The sequence below is a fragment of the Xiphias gladius genome, chromosome 1, assembly GCF_016859285.1.
Source record: "Xiphias gladius isolate SHS-SW01 ecotype Sanya breed wild chromosome 1, ASM1685928v1, whole genome shotgun sequence".
Lineage (NCBI taxonomy): Eukaryota > Metazoa > Chordata > Actinopteri > Istiophoriformes > Xiphiidae > Xiphias > Xiphias gladius.
In genome coordinates, this window is record NC_053400.1 from 7,113,083 (window position 1) to 7,130,823 (window position 17,741).

A 17,741-nucleotide genomic window follows, 5' to 3' on the forward strand; every position below is an offset into this window, starting at 1 on the left:
GCTAGCATGCTGACATTAGCATTTAGCTCAAAGTGCCACTGTGCCTCAGTACAGCCTCACAGAGCCACTAGCATGGCTGTAGACACTTTGTCTTCTTAACAATTTTGCTGTGTATGCACTTCCTCTTCTTCTGATGTTACCAGAAAGACTGGGGAGCTCTACGGTAGATAATGACAAAGGTCATTTCCGTGGAAATAAGGGAGACATTTTTCAGCTGGGTTTGTGACTTTGACAAATCGGACTTCACTAAGTGGACAAGCAAACATAAACTAAGATGGTTCAAGTTCACTAAAGTTCATGCTCAGCATTAGTTACTGAGGACAGAACAACAGATGAAAGCTCTTAATGTGAACAGATCGTAGCCCTCCAATAATATATGCTGAAATATTACATACTCAAACAGAGGGCTTCCTAGAAAGTAATTTATCTATTTTGCACACACATGGACACAAACACACACACACACACACACACACACACACACACACACACACACACACACACACACACACACACACACACACACACACACACACACACACATATCCTCCTCTCCTGCAGAGGTCCCCTCACTGATGACTAATCTGTCTGGAGGGATCACTTCATTTTTCATCACAACATTATGCCGGCGCAAATGAAGGAGACTTCAATTCTGCACTGTTGTTTGTTACAGAGCGAAAGAGAGGCAGAGAGAGGGAGAATGATAGAAAGTGAGATAGAAGGAGACAGAGATAAGAGGAGCGATAGAGAAGATGTGTGTGTAAGACAGAAAAAGGATGTATGTGTGCTAGGTGTGTGAATAAAAAGAGTCAAAGTAAAGGGTCCTGGGGGAGAGACAGGGGGCAGGAATGTAAATCTGTTTGTATCTTATGTCTGCTTGTGTGTGCATGTTTGTGTGGGTATTGGTCAATTGAAGGCGACAGTCACATTGGCAGAAAGATAAAGAGGTTGATGGGGTGAATTGGGCAGAATATTAATAAACCTCTCAGGTAGTCCACCTCCAAATATCACACTAAAGAAGTGCACACTCGCATGCACACATTCAAACACACATTTGTATTACTAGTCTTGTGTCATTCAACTGACTCATACTATTTGTAACCCTAGACTTATTAAAGAAACTGTATTTGAAAGGATGTACCCCGAATATTAAGTGGCCCACGTGCAAAGACAAATAAACTCACTGACTTTTGTGCCCTTGTATGAACACTAGGTCTCAGCATAGAGACAATTAAGTGTAAACATACATGCTTAAACATACACACACACAGAAACACACACACAGAACAATCTCCTACCAATTCATCTGGATTGCTCTCATATGTTAACAAATAGTAGGGCAGTGCCGGTGGGCATAGGCTAATATTGACTGTGGCTACATTAGCGGCAGAATGTGAAAGGCTGTAAGATGTATTGGTCAGCACACACGACGGAAACCCCTGTATCACACACTAGTTCATCTCAATGTGTTGTCTGTCTTGTTAACCACAAGTGCCTGAAGAAACTCTGGTCAATAAATGAATTATCTGCTGTAGAGTGCTAAACCTGTCATGACAGTATGTAGGACCTTCTTATTTCCAGATTACGTGCTAGGCTCATCATGAGCTGCACCTGTACTTTCATATTTTCTGGAACATAACTCATGGTAAATCAAAATGCAGATCCTTAACTTTGCTTTCAACAGTTATAAATATTAACTAAATTCTTATGATTAAATTATTATTAAATTGCCTAAATTCAACCGACCATGCAAATGTTGCCCATAACTGAGTGACAGGGTATCAACAGAAGAAACTATGACGGCATAGAATTTACTTTAAGAGGAAATAAAAATGTACAAAATACTATCTATCTTCATAATATGTCAGGTAAAAAAGTTACATGGAATGTATTTCACAACCACAACGGAAAAAAAAAAACAGGATAAAGAGTTGAGGCGCTCTGATACCGCTCAATTTGGAACTATGAAGGACTCAAGGTTTCAACTTCTGCGATACTGCGCTGTGGAAGTCATCATTAGATGCAGAACATAAACGATGAGAGTGCTGAACGTTGTTCATTTTCAGAGTGCAAGTTTCCTTGGATGCAAATCAAATGTTGTTGGGAGTTTTCTGCCTAGCCATCCATCAAGCTAATGTCCCACTAAATCAGCAGCTAATGTCTCAGACGCACACAATCTGCTCTTTTACAATGGGCCATTTCACTGCACTGACGGGGTGGAGAAAATGAGAGAAGATGATGAGAAAGGAAAAAAAATACAATGAGATAGATTGAAAAAAGAAAAAAATAGAGAGGAAAGACAGAAAGAGTAAGATGATATTTGTACAGCCCCATAGCAGCTGCTGCTGGAAGATATGGAAATACACAAACTGTGATTTTCATTGTTCTTGCCAGTCTTAACAGTAACTTTTCTGTCTACTTCTGCTGATGCTGACATAATGTTTCTTGCAATATAAGTCATATTTCACATGAGCTGTGGATTAATGAAAAACAAGTGCACTGGCCACAAAAACCCACTTGTCTCAAAATGCTGGGAGAGTAGCGACAGCTAAGTAAACCTCCATAGTGAAAAATATACCTTTTTAAAGGAATAATTCATCATTTTGGGAAATATACTTATTTGCTTTCTTTCCAAGTGTGAGATGAGCGAAGAAGATCAATCTCATTCTCATTTCTGGAGGAAGCTTAAGGCCGGAGGTGACGTTTAGCAATAGCCTAGCACAAAGACCGGGCGCATGGGCAAACAGCTAGCCTTGTTTCAACACGGACACTGCGTCCAACAGCTATTTATCAAGAAATATTTACAGCATGTAACTCCCACTGCAAATTAGCATTTTTTACCGTTTTTTGCGTACGGGTTAACTAAACAAGATACAACAGTGGATTTCATAGGGGCTGGTGGCTGGTAGGGATGCCTTTATGCTTAAGCTAAGCTAACCCCACCCCATCTCCAGCTCTGTACTGAATGCACAGACTGACACAGATATCAACCTTGTCAAATCACTCTCAAAGAGAAAGCATATCAGGTATTTCCCCAAATGTACCATTCCAGGAAGTATTATGCATGTTTAGTGCACAGATGTACACAATATATAAAGACACACAATAATCTACTGGGTCAAAATAAAAAAAATAAAAAGCAAGCAACAATGCAACACAATTACAGTCCAAAATATTGTGTGCAAATATTTTTTTTAAATAAATTTATGATTATAGCTGAATTATTCTCCACATAATCACTGCCTTTTGCGTTGCATTTTGGCAGACAACTGTGACAATATGTAACAGGTAACCAATGTTGCATCACAAGAACTACACTTAATTAAATGACAGAGAGGACTTAAACTATTTCACTTAAATCCTGTGTAAAAAAAACAAGTGGTAAAACAAACAAGAAAAATACTGCTTGGACCTATTTGGGTGAAGTATGCACTCATGCTTTTTCAGAATTTTTTGGATAAATAAGCATGATCTAAGCATTTTTAAAATGGGTGTCTCAGACGTATTTTTCATTTGCAGCAGCCCGTTCGCTACCAGTCTGTGATTACAAAGTAAAATTTAAAATGAACTGCTTCTGTCGTTACTACAGTGTCATAACTTGTGCTGTTTACCCTTGTTTGCATTGATATCTTGATGTTGTTGTTAACAGAAGGAGAAGTACTTACTGAAACAAATTCTACGACTATTAAAATCCACGTGTCAACTTATGAAGCAATTAAAAAATGCAAATTTTATTGTCTTACTTTATTGTCTTTGTCAGGTAGCAACTGTTTAATTGGAGATATGGTATTTATAGAAAATGGTTTTTCAGGTATTGTAAATCCTGATGAATTTTGAAAGTGGTCACTTTTTGAGGAATTCAGTCACTGAAACATGACAGACTTGAACTGGCTGAACAATGTAAAAGATGAAGGGAGTGTAAGAGGTTGAAAAGGAAGAAAAGAAAGAGTGAAGAAAAGATAGCTCAGATAACCATTTTTTTTCAATGGTTTTCTCCATTCCTTAATCGGTGTGAGTCAGAAGGCAGAGCGATAGTGCCTTCTGCTTCTAGTATTAGCAGGAAGCAGGGTGAGTCAGTGGAGTGTAGCCACATCGCCACATAAATAAGAAACCATGGAGAGGTGAGGCAGTGAAACAAGAGGGCAGAAAAAAAGGCAAGGGGAGATGGAGTGATGAACTATGAGCGATAGAGGCAAACTTTCCCCGGTATTCTTTCCTTGATAACAGAAAACAAGTCCCCTATCACAACAGCAGCGGAAGCTTAATTCCACTGCCTTTGACTGAGCTGGGGGCGGCTTTGCAACAAAACAACAAAGAAAGAGAGAGGAGGAAAAATGTAACTGGTTTGATTTGTCATTGTCACCCCAACCTCACCCCTCTCCACCCCTTTTTCTTCCTGAAACTGAGAGAAAGCAGGTATATTGGCAGGCAGGTCTGGGTGCCAGCGATAACAATGTTGGCTTTGTTCCCCACTAGAATTGGACAAGCGCTTCCTGCCGCCACCCAACACAACAATTAAACAAGCCCAATGTTCAACGCTGCGTTTTCAACATACTGCAATCTGGCGGAGGCTTTTCTCAGTAAATCTATGGGGTTTCAACACAGCTGATGCTGGAGGCAGCGCTGTGCTCACTGATAGCAGCAAATCATTTCCAACTGACAGCCACACCTGTTGCATGCTAAGCTCTGATTATTGTCTTCTGTTATTTTCTAAACACACATACACATTCAGCCTAATGAATAACCACCGACCATACAACCACAGCATCTAACACACACAAACACACACGCAAAAGAACAGAGGAGCACACACATACACACAGACACACACACACACACACACATATACGCTGCCCTGTCTTCATCAGGGCAGACCAATGGGCTGTGTCATATCTGCCAGAAGTGTATCCATGTGAGAAAACGGTTCATCCAGACCAGAACAGACGCTTTCACACAGGATACATTGACAGCCCCTCAGTCCACACCTGGGTTAGAGGAAGTTACATTTCCATTTACTCTGTTTAATTTGTGGAATGAAACAACAAGACACAAAAATACAACAGCTCACTTCTGGCAAAGCTGTAATTTTTATTTCAGCCTTAAGTAAATCCACTGCCTGAGTTGAATCCTGCTCCAAAGCTGTGATGTGTCTGTCTTGTTAGTCTCAGTAAAAGTTCATTTTCTTCACTACTGTTCATAGGCCTAATGAAATTTATATCAGTTTGACATTATTTAATACAGTATGTATTATGAGTACCGTTACTTAAGTATCATAAACACGTCAGCATAAAAAGGGTTTCTGCGCTATAAAGTTATATAAACACACTGTATTTGAGAAATACTATATATACCGAGGGAATAAAGAAATGTAACATTTTCTAGTCTGAAACCACTCGAGAGCACAGGTTCTGTACCGATGGTGTGGCAGTGGCACCTTCATACAACGTGCTTCTGGCAAACACCGACTTGTTGCCAGCGTACTCCTGTGATTCACTTCCACACGTTTCGTAGCCCTGAGCTTCCCTGTGAGTGACTTGACTTAATTTGGATTCAGCTGACGACTCGTTTGGAGTTGTCAGCCCTGCAACTCCTTAATATCCAGTAGTCAGTCACCACCAAGCCAGTCACTTTGGGCTCGAGTAATGAACGTAACTTTTTCACTACAATCCAGGATTTGTAGGTGAAGCTGGTGTAGGAATTGCAGGGAGAGAACAAGAGTCTGTTGAACATTTCAAACACACGTTATCACAGCCCGCGAGACTTTAACATGATGTGGTGTGAGCTACACTGTGACACCTGTATCCAGAAGACCAGACAGAGCTCTCCTTAAAATGAACTCTCTGTCCCGATCACGTCCATTGATGTACACAACACAAAGCTAAAGCACCAATACAAGTCCAGCCGCTCAATAACTAACCTTAAACTAACCTCCACTTGATACAGACTCGGTTGGGTAAGACATACAGGATTTCCAGCTGGTGATTATCAAACTAACTTCAGCCTGGTGCCCGATCAGCAGTGCAGTGATGGTTTTTACCTCCCACAAACTCAGAAGGTTTCCTTTTTTCCTCGACATGCTGCTCACTAGCACAAACTGTACTTACAATGTGATCCATCAGTCGATGTCACCTGCTGAGCTGAATCAGAGACAATCTGATGCATCTCGTCTTGTGATCAGTTTCGTTACTAGATGTTGGTCTATGGTCTTTGCAGTGGGAATTAGCACCTCTGCTTGGTCTCGCTTAAGTTTATCATATTTCACAGACGTGTGTAAAAGTAATTGCTCCTTATGTTTCGGAGACGCAGGAAACCCTGTAGCCTAGTTTGAAGGCACTTTTTTTGATGCACTTATGCCATATTCCAGCCGGAAAAATGCCAATTTATATCACCTTTAAGTAGCTCTACGTTCAAGGTCACTGCAAGGAAAAGGTCACGCTTTTTGTATATGCTGTAATCAATTAAATGCCATGGGTAGAGAAGCACAGTACCGCATACCATACAGGTTTTTCTCAATTCATTAACTACACACAGTGCACAACTATGTGCAAATCTGGACACAGAGGAGCTTATCAAATATGTATGATTACACATAATTTGTCTCGAAGAAGCAAGAAAAACATTATAAAAATATAAATGAACTCTTAACATACGAAATTCCTCCCCAGAGTGCATAAAGATTGGTCTGCGGTTCTGTATCGTAAATTTTTGTTACCTCAGAAAGAGCAACTGAGAAAAGCCCAGCTTATGTCCACAGTGGCATAACCAGCCCCGATCCTGAGCTGTATTACCAGAATCTAACAGCCATACACAGCCAGAGGCAACACACGATCCTGCCTGCTGCACACTAAACCCGACTCTATCTGCTTAGAAGAAGTGGTGTGTTCAGCCTGTCCCGTTTTGGTCTCTGGCTCTACTTGTATTGATTTCAGCTTTGAAATAGAAAGGAAAATGGATCTAGTTTGTCATCATAAGGCAAACAAACACAAAAGAAGCACTTTAAATGTATATTTTTTGGTTTGTGACCCACATTTACTGTAGTTCCATATTTGGCTTTGACAACCACAGTGTACCTGGGCTAGCATACATACTTTAATTCATAGTACTTCCCAGTATACAAACACCTGCCACTTTTAAATAATGCCAAGTTATTTGTTGTTTTGTTTCACTGTTTCTTTTTGGTCCATATGTCTCTAATTAACTACTACTTCTTCCGCTCCAGCCCCATCTCCTCTCATCAAGCCTCACAAACCGCTTAATCTGGCGTGAACACAGACAGCAGACATTTTGACTCGCCAAACACAAGGGTAACCAATAAGATTAATAACGGCTGCTTTCAGTTTAGATGCTGCAAAGCCAGGGCCCTGCTATATCATGCATGCTGGCTCACACGCATTACTTACTGGCACACCCAGGTGGAATGGAACCATCATTTAATATTATTAGTTACAGCTGCACTTTACAAGAAATGACAAGTAAAAACCGCTGTGAGGGAAAGATCTATCATTAGACAGACAGATCTCCAATTGCACTGTGTATACTGGCATTACCAAATTTGACAGCAATTTGCTAACATTTAAGATGTGGTGTTTAACCTTCTGCCAGCCGACCTTCGGACCAGTCGCACAAGCATTTTACGACAGCAATATTTCACGCAGGTTTCTTTTTTTCAAAGGACCCTTCACTTCTATAGTAAAGCCGGTTTCATTTTGCTGATATCCAAAGGGGCGATCTTAGTGAATTCAGAAACCTCGGATACTATATGTTTAGCTGTGTGGCAGTAAGATGTGGTTTCTTTTTGTGTACTGGGAGGTAGCGCTCGCTGATACAGTGCTACACTCCCAGCTGCTGGCAATTTAGTAATCAGTACTAATGTGTATTTATCTCCCCTGCAGTGAGGCTCGAGTCCCCTTTACTGATTACACATGCCAGCACCATCACCTGGAATGGGTTTCACCAGTTATTTGTAAATCGGTTACTGAGTTTGTGTCCTTCCAACGTTTTTCTTAATTAATAGCTTCAAAATAGTGCTTTGCAACTACCTCTTGTAAATGTATGAATGACTTTGTTTTGTTTATTTCCTATTATTCTTTTTTGTTTTTTCTGATCAAGTGTCTGGTAAGATATGTTGAGCACATTCCCTTGACTCTTTTATACTTCAATTCAAACGTGTCATACTGTATTAGCAACCCTTCTCATTTGGTTCAGTTAGCTACTGTTGCATCTGGTGCCTAAATCTCCAATTAGTAAATGCTAACATTGTAACCATCTTTAATTTAAACATCAGAACAGCTGGTGCAACTGACTCCTGGGTCTTCCAGACCTGAACTGTAACGTAAAGGTGTGGCCACCCTTTATTTTTGTTTGACACTGGCAATATTTTTGAGGAATATTAAAACCATCCTGGGCACATAAATCCTCTGTGCATATGTGTGACATCGTAGGATCTTCTCTGTCAATATCCGGTGTGACCGAGACTTAATGCAGACAAAGGTTCATGCCCTCTCTACCCTCACGCCCCTGTTGAAGAACCCCTGCCTATCAGTATAAGAGCCTCTAAAGCAGTAACACACACAGGATCCCTCACTAGCTTCCCATTGTCAGCTGAACACAGCTGGCTGTGTTCAGCTGACAGTGCCAAGTGAAGCCAGAGAACTTTTGCATTCCATTAAATTCAGGTCAGTCCATGCTGGGTAAATGTTTTTGCCTCTGTAACACCCGGGAACTTCTATACCGCACTTTCATCTTGCCAGCAAAGAACATTTTCTCTCTAAACAATACTGTGTGTCTGCAGGATGTAATCACCATACGCAAGGCTGCAATTTTGGAGTATTGGCAATGGCAAAACAACTGCAGCTTTACAGTCGCATACTTTAGCTCAACAGTGTGGCCATGTTGTGGATGGGTCCCATGTTTTTGGAGAACAATGATCAGTTCCTTGAACACAGTAATAAGAAGCGTTTTTCTTTCAATCCTTTATGGTTTGCACATTCTGCACTTGGTAAGACTGTTGGTTTGGTGGTTCACTGAAGTGCTTTTTGTTTCAGATGGCTTTGCATTATATAGCTACAGCTCTAAATTTTGGGTAACCCCTGGTTCATACTATTGATAGGCTGCCAATAGTCAATAAATGTACTTACCGGCATTGTAGTAGCGGTCCAGCTTCTCCCATAGGGGCTCATCCTCACGCTGAAGAATGGACAGCTTAAGAGGTTCATAGATGGAACCTGGGGGAGAAAACATCTATTAGACACAAACTTTACCAGGGTCACTCTTACAAATATTGACCTACAACATCTTTTACAAAATCGATGCCTCAGTTGTCAATGGATCCTTAAATAAATCCTTAAAAATTAGTCATTAGTCTTTTTTCCTCACTCTAAATATTTAACTGGACTAAGGTGAAATGGATAAATCATGGTTTTCATCTTAAAGTTACATGGTGATTCCTTAGTTTTTCTATCTTGAGACAATAGTCTTGTTTATTACATTCCAACATGTAGATGAAAAAACGTCTGCAGTTAGCAATAGCTTGTGGATATCTTTCTTTCATCAAATCTTAGCCAATGAACATAAGAGACAATAAGCTCCAGAGGAAAAAAACAAAAAAAACCCCAAAAACAAACAATAGACACAAAACAATATTCAGGCCCGGCGCTAAAATTCAGAGGGTAATTTCCCTCGCCACCAAATATTTCCTTACATTTTTCTATGAGCTGAGAGAGAGCAGGAGTTTGAGGGAAACCCCCTGTCTGTTAGGCTTTCTCTATTTTCAGACACTTTTCACTTTGCTGAGATTTGCATTTTAATAGGTTGGACCTTGGGTCAATACCACAGGTACTGAAAAATTCACATTCTGACTGAAATTAGCATAATTTCCATCAGCTTAAAAGTTGCAGGGGACAAAGCCAATCCATCTCTTTTTAAAGATAACAGTTAAAAAGAGCATATAGAGGAAGTCCAATATTCCAATTTTAATTTCTAACATGAGGTTAGTCAAATGTGGGCTGTCAATGTTCAGCTTGTTTTAAACAATCCCATTACTAACTTCACTGACACAGACCTCTAACACCCCTAAAGCCATGTAGTAAACTACATGGCTTCATTGATACTGTAAATTGATTTTGTGTCAATTCTGGGTCTTTCAACCTTACAGTGGAGGAACAAGAAGATAAATGGCTAAACCCACAGAAAACACACTGTTATACTGTCTATTTATCGCAAAATAATTACAGACTGGTGACAAATTAAGGGAAAAACCTGAAAAATGAGTGGAGAAACAGGATGACCATGCCCCCATCCCTAGAGCATGAGGGATCACTGAATGGTTTTTATAAGTATGGTGGCCGAAACACCTTACTAAGACACCTTAAGTTGGTTTTTCCTGTCATTTGTCACCTGTCTGTATATTATGATTTCAGCTGGTTGCCTTATATTCAGAAAATAAAGTACCCAGTATGAAACGATATATTCACTTTACAAAATATTTATTTAAAGACAATGAAAAACTGGAGAAATAATAAGCCTATTTATGATTTCCAGCTCTCAAATTGTTAAGGCAAACATGTTTTCTTGTGATCATGAAATAATTATGTTGTGACCTATACTCTGCTTCTCATGTCCAGATAAAAATTTTCCTTGTGATCTTTCCTGGTCACCTCCCTGGTCTTCTGAGTGTGGCTGACTGCACTGTTTTCCTCTGCTGCCACTACTTACCCAGTTTGTGAACTTTCCGATGAGGCCGGGCAATCGCGGCCACTGAGCCGGCCATTCTCAAAAGGTGAAATTAAGGCCAATCGTCTCTCTCAGCTAAATCACAAATCTACAGCAATTCACAGGGAGGAGTTAGTAGCACAGAGTTAGATTTTATACATGCATGAGTCAACAATGAATTACACCATAAGGGGACGATGATCATGACATGACAACATGCAAAAAAAAAAAAAAAAAATTCACGATGCACTGTATTTGCTTAGGAATGACCCATTCAGAGACATAGAGTAACGGGGAATTATTTTAAGATGGTAATGTAATTAAAAAAAGAAGTTTAACAGAATAGCTACGTCACTAAATTAGGACAGTACCCGGCCAATTACTGCCCATAATGGTCCATAACATCCACCTCAAAATGATATGGTTTCAGAATGCTGCACTGCTGCGATAATAATACTGCTGTCAAATGAAAACTGGTAGAACAGATGCAAGTTACTATATTTCATTAATAGAAAATTTCTGAAGTTTTGCACTAAGATCAGGATGTGTTTTCCTTCCATGCTCTTTGCCTTTTAGTAGATACAGAACTTTCGAGCAACAGCAGTTGTTATGACACTACTTAATGATTTGTGGGGGGAAACAGTGTAATGACATCTATATTTAGCACACCAAAAGATCAGTCCCAGAGCTAAAAAAAAAAATAAAAATAAAATACAGGTGGAATAGCTGCTTAAGTTTAAGAGCATACAATTATATGGAGAGTTGTAAAGACTAGTTCATGGTGTGTTTCTCAGTTGTATCAGTATGCAGAAATAATGATGTTCCTACATGTGGTTGACTGCAAGGCGCAAGAATAGCACAGTCTGCCAGCTTTCACTGGGTCCTCTCTATAATGGTCCCACCTCATGCAGCGCACACAGTATAGTTAACTACGGGTGAGATGGAGCAGCTAAAGGAGACCTGTTGAGAAGCTCTTAAAATAGCTCCTGAGCGCTGCACATTCACACCCCTGACCTTTCATGCTTGTACCGTCACTGGAGTGGACAAATTAAATGGCCAGATCCGAGTCTCGCTTAACCCCGTATCCAGTGGCTTTACAAACAGACGGTCTCACACAAAGCATCGGCACAACAGAAACGGTCGGGCCTGTCACACTGTACGATGTCATGCAAAGTAATGAGTCAGACCTGATCTTTTTGATCGGGCTTTGAATTCCAGGAGTTTCCAGCCGACATCAGCCAGGCTCGCCATGTTTACACGGTCAAGATCTGTCAAATTCGCCAGAACGTTTACGGATTTCCGGCATTGTCCTTCAAAATAAATCGGAGGCAGTATGGCTCCCGATCAGCCATCGTCATGAACAACATAAATGTAAAAATTAGATGTGACCTTTTAGTGAACTATTCATTTCTGTTCAAGCAAAGTTTCACTTCATATTAGTGAGTATTAAGGTCTTATATTCGTTGTATTCGATGAATTATTTTTACTTACATTCCAGTTTGACAAATGTTAAGCATTTATTCGGAAAGTGAACCTTCTTTTCCGAGTTAGCTGTACCTAACTCTCTTTAGCTTGATACAGCTGTCAACTGTCAAACTCCCCACTACGACACTAACGTAAACAAGGAAACGCGAATACCGCATCGTTTACCCATTTTTCTTTGCATTCGTTCCGCATCTTACCAATTAAAATGAAAATAGCAGAGCGGATATCTAAATTTAAAATTGATATTTAATAAATTAATCAAAAAGCTGCTGTTTCATCCTGTCGTAAAGCAGAGTGCCGTATTACAGTTGGTGTTGTTGTGAGGAGCTGAACTAGCAGAAGGATGTGGATTTCCAAATTAAATATTTTGGCATTTTCGTTACTTTTTGTGGGACAGAATAACACATTTGCTCTCCAGGATGTGACGGCCGACCTTTTCGGTGCCGAAAATTACGGGACGGTGGCAGCGTTTGGAGATTTCAACTCGGATAAACAGACTGACATCTTCATTATCAGAGAGCGTACGTTAATACTTCCGTACTTTCTGTCGTATTAGCTAATTAACCGCTTGTACGAATTAGGTATATTGTCATAAAATTATGTACGGATAAATTGTATTTTAGGGATGTCCTGATAATAATGGATAGTATTGTATCTTAACGAAAGTTCTCCGCTAAAATTCATTTTATGTATACAGTGTGTCTAACGTACGATGCTGGGCTTACAAGCTCTTTTTTGTGTCGTTTTGAAAACGAAATGAGCGGCTATAGTGGACATTAACAGAGCTTGAATTAATATAAATGCCTATGTTGACTTCTTACTCTTTCAGAGTCTGAACTGGTGATATTCTTGGCTGACACGAAAGCACCATACTTCAAGCCCAGCGTCCAAAACACTAAAGACGTTTTGCCAAGGTAAATATGCGACTTTCAATGCCCTTTCCTTTCAGTTATAATGTGTAGTTCCATTTACACACGATATGTTACATGTCATGTCCTAATTTCCCCTTGTTCGGACGTACTGAGGAGGTGGCTCACGTTTCAGGGTGGTTATGGACCATGTCATTGACTCTCATATTGATGGACAATCTTCCTCCCGTTTCAGGGACACCATCATCACCAGTGTGGTTCCTGGAGACTATGATGGAGACTCTCAGATGGATGTCCTCCTTACAGCTCAGATATCCCCCGTGGCAGCAACAACAGTTTTCATCTTTTGGGGGAACAACCAGACATTAGGTACAGCTCCGACAATGAATGGGGGCTGAGGGTGGGTGGAGGCGAGAGAACACTGATGAGTGACTTAGCTCAGTCTTTTAAACACATGTGACTCGATAGCCTGCACCATCGTAAATGTTGTTGTCAATTGTATTTTTTTTTAAATGTCATGCATTGTGGTTTATATTTTTGACTAAAGAAAAAACTGGGACTGGGAACCCCTGCTGAGTCCAATTGAGTCGGGGGAAATGTGCAGTAAAAGTAAAGTTGAGCAGATCTTTCTCACAGCAGACATTTGGACTTGTCAAACACAGGTGTAGTTGAAAACATTGTGGACAATGTATATGAATCTGATTCATCTGGAAATATAAAATACTTTACAAGTTAAGAGCACTTGTAAAATACAAGATAGACGGACTTTTTAAAGTGAAGAGAAGACTGACATGTTTGCTCCTTAAGCAAACATGTCAGTCAAATTAAAGAAGCCTGTCTTTTTGCACTGTCAGTGCAGCAAGGTCACCTTGAGCCTTTTGTGTATTAAACTCTGGCAAAGTGGGCAAGGTGTTAATTTAGATGAGTAATACTTAAGCGTAAGGCTTTCTGAAAATCTATACAACAATACGCCCTACTTCCCATTGGCCTTTCTCACAGAAGATATTTTGAGTTGTCACGATAGGAAAAGCACTGTGGTAAATATTAAGTACTATAAAGGATGGTTGGATTCCAATGAGCTGTTTCATTTTCAGCACATTCTTAATGTTTATGCTGGCTCCCTGTAACAATGTCATGGCTTACTGGGACGCTTGGATTGAACAGAGCCTGCATGGCCTGTCATCATTCAGTCCAGAATGACAACCATAAATTAGGCAGCTGTAAAATGACTTTACATTCTTTAATATATTGATGCTATAATGTGGCGTACAGTGATTAATTGTTTTGAACATTCACTGTTTAGCCTGATTTGACCAGCCCACTGATTTTCTATGGTGTGTTTTTGTCAGACCAAGCATTCCTAAGGCCTCTTGACTCTGTTCATCCTCTGCAGATATTGGTGGTTGGCTCAGGCTGAACAAGACCTTTACAGATCAGCCTCTTGTTATGGAGTAAGTATCCATCTGAATGGTGTTCACTTTACTCTACTTTGGATATTTAGCTTATAGTGCTGGTCATGGAAACATATTGTTCCTTCTATTTAGTTTTGCTAGATTTGCATGTTTCCAATTTAAATACGTTTTTTTTTTTTTTAAATTGTATATTTCATGTTAGATAAGATTAAGATAGAACAAGTTACCAGTTTATTAGGTACACCTGTGTAACAACAAAACCACTGACTATTGTCTTAAAAATGACCATAGAGTTGGATCTAACAAGTTTTAATAAAGTGTGTTGATTTAATTTCAATAAAAAAACAAACTTCCCACAGTTTCAATGGGGACATGATCCCAGATATTTTTGGAAACACCAACAAGACGTACACTGAAGTCTGCTATCTCACCAACAGGTAATGTAATTCTCAAACTCACTTACAATTTCCTGCGTTTGTTTCTGTTACTCTCATACTTTATAAAATGAGGAGCTTTGAAATCCCGATGTTGTCTTGTGGTTTTTCTTACCTTTAGGATTCCAGTGTGGCGGAATGCACTGAGTTCAGCCGTCAACATGCGCATCCCTCACTCTAACGCTTTCATTGACCTCAACAAGGACTTCACCGCTGGTAAGTCAGTGATGTTGAAGCAATGTCCAACCAAGAGAAACAAATTTTTTTTTTTTTTTTTTTTTTCCCCCCAGATCATACAGCATACTATTCAGGGAAGAATGTTATCAAATCTTTGCATTTTCAGCAACTTCTGTATATTTTCGAAAACCGTCACAGTTTAAATTATTATTTAAATTACTATTATTTAAATTGACAAAAAGTCTTACTTTTTTTAACAGCAGATTTCATAAGATAAATGGTCATGTAACCTGCTTAACCTGTGGGTTTGTGTGGGAAGAAAATTAGTTAATTTGAGGCAGGTGAATTGAAGGTTAAACTTGAGGTCATGAGACACTAGGAAATCAAGTTGTTTTTTTCTGTTCTTTTCTTGTTTCTCACTGTTGGAGTAACATGGCATTTCTGCATCAGATATATGAGAAATTACCCACTACATATCTATCAAGAGTATGTTGAAATGTTCAGTTCAGCTCTAGCTGACCAATTTCTGAACTCAGGACATAATTATTCCAAGTCCAGCTCTTTGTTTAGTTGTACTAGTTTCTCACCATATTGAAAGGCCCGAAATCTTCCAAAATAGTCAGTTTTCTGTATTAGGACCATAGGTTGATGAGATGAGAATACAGTAAAGACCATCCTGTAACTGGAGAAAAAGGTTTAAACCACTGTGACACTAAGCCAAAGGAATTCTGTGTCTCTGCATGTTTTTAATATATTGAGGGTATTTGCTAACACTCAACATGTAAGTGAGCACAGCCACAGAAAATGCAAATATGCTTACCTCATGTCAGAACCCACTGTGTACCGTGCACCCCATTGCACCCCAGTGCCATCAATTCACTACAACTGTGACCTGAATCCCTACCATATTCTTTTATTTTGTGGCTTATTCCTCCACTTTGGGCTTTCCGTGTTTTCCCACATGGATCAATAAGTGTTATTAATGTGTTTTGGAGAGAACCACTTACAATTTGCAATTGAGTCCTGAACTGAGATACAAGAAACTCAAATGAACAAGGAGCAGCCATTGCTGAATTGACAAATCCTTTGGGCAATCCGCATCTTGGGAGGCAGTTTTTGAAAAAGCATGTAATTCTGCACATTTAATTACATGATGCTCTCTATGGAACGGCTCTCAAAAGCTATATGCCATAAAGTCTCAAATGTAATCTGTAATGTCATACCAATGTACCGCTTGAAGCTACAACACAGTTGAAGAATAGTATATGCTGCATTTTTCAATTTCACACCATACAGCTTCACAGTAGTCCCACTAGTTCTGAACTTGAAATGTGCCCCTATCCACACTCATAGGTGTAATCAAAGACATATGCCTCACTATTTACGCAGTAGTTGGATAGCTAGCTGGATGTACACCTACTGCATTCCCCTTTGTTCGAAAATAGGTTGAGGAACAGTGGACACACCTAATAACACATAACAATTGAACTGAAATAAACTCTTGGAATGCATCAAAGTAAGAGGACCCAGCGCGTGAACTAACTCATACCAGTTGCGTATCTCTTTTCCGATATTGGAACTTAATGAACCTGGCTAGCAAGTGCAACTTAGATGTGCGACACAGAATAATGGAACAAATTGGCACTAATAATGGTTTTCCAGCTCCCAACCCAATGACCATCTCTCCAGAGCTCCATCTCCATCTCCCACAGGTCAGGTCAGTAGCTGGTCCTGCTCTTACTCTGCTCGGTAATGTCAAACTAGTCCACTGCTTGATTCTATCCTGAATCAGAAGACGGGAAGGTGCAGCTGAAGAGCAAAAGCAAAACCAGTGACAATGGGATTACGGGTCGTTAAACTCATGCAGTGTAAAAGGCCTAATGACCTGTATCCTGTTGGGTTTAAATATCATTAATGATTTTACACTCTCTGCTCATCCATCCTGGATATACAGTGGTGTGTACTTAGGGCTCAGTATTTATTTGTTAATTATTAAAATTAAAAAAAAAATAGTTTATTTAGATTATTAAAAAACATGCAAATTTGTGGAAAAAAATTTCAGTCCAAAAACGCTGTAGTTTAACAATTTATGGTGTATAATTAGCAGCTCATTTGCAATTTCTTCCTATCTTTGTCTTAATTTTCTATTACCAAAAGCATTTTCTGAGCTGCCAGTGTTGCAGGAAGACCCTTCTTACTGTAAACTGCAGTGATGAGTGTCTCCTACCAGCTGAAAACATAAAATCTGGGTGTGTGAAGACATAAGATCAATGTGATCTGCTTCTTTTAACAAATCTAGGTATTTTTGTGGTAGAAAGGATTACTAAACTTCCTGATGCTGCCTGGTTTATGATTCTTTTCTAGACCAATGCTGACCTCCATTTTTATAACAGACATCTAATAGGATGCAGAAGTGATGTTGTTGTAAACTTCACACAACTACACAAATTCAGAGATGTTGCCTGCTGAAGTGCATTCCACAAAGTTTCTCCTGTGGAAACTAGGAACCAGACAAGAGACCCATACACATATATAATGCTGCCAGTTTTCAAGTTGACTAAGAGAGAATGGAATAGCCATTTTCTTCATCAGTGAATGGAGAAATCACCCCGTTCTTGTTTTACAGCATCGCACTCCTGTCCTGCCCACTAAGT

General features: G+C 39.6%; 2 protein-coding genes across 4 annotated transcripts in view; one reads left to right on the plus strand and one right to left on the minus strand.

The window, feature by feature from the left end:
* The window catches only part of phkb (phosphorylase kinase, beta), a 106,461-nt gene extending 94,457 nt beyond the window's left edge, over positions 1–12,004 (minus strand). For 2 of the 3 annotated variants that reach the window (XM_040130800.1, XM_040130895.1), the window contains exons 1-2: positions 11,898–11,998; positions 9,138–9,224 (exon numbers count right to left, since the gene is read on the minus strand). In XM_040130800.1, the coding sequence (XP_039986734.1) occupies positions 9,138–9,224; positions 11,898–11,961 (151 nt within the window). In that variant the 5' untranslated portion in view covers positions 11,962–11,998. Of the gene's footprint in view, positions 1–9,137; positions 9,225–10,713; positions 10,820–11,897 lie in introns of all 3 variants that reach the window. The other variant, XM_040130981.1, reaches the window with a different exon arrangement.
* A 324-nt stretch (positions 12,005–12,328) lies between these two features.
* Positions 12,329–17,741, plus strand: part of itfg1 (integrin alpha FG-GAP repeat containing 1) — a 155,281-nt gene continuing 149,868 nt past the window's right edge. Inside the window, exons 1-6 of the mRNA XM_040131108.1 lie at positions 12,329–12,716; positions 13,025–13,109; positions 13,300–13,433; positions 14,458–14,515; positions 14,836–14,913; positions 15,032–15,126. Of these exons, the coding sequence (XP_039987042.1) occupies positions 12,539–12,716; positions 13,025–13,109; positions 13,300–13,433; positions 14,458–14,515; positions 14,836–14,913; positions 15,032–15,126 (628 nt within the window). The 5' untranslated portion in view covers positions 12,329–12,538. The remainder of the gene's footprint in view (positions 12,717–13,024; positions 13,110–13,299; positions 13,434–14,457; positions 14,516–14,835; positions 14,914–15,031; positions 15,127–17,741) is intronic.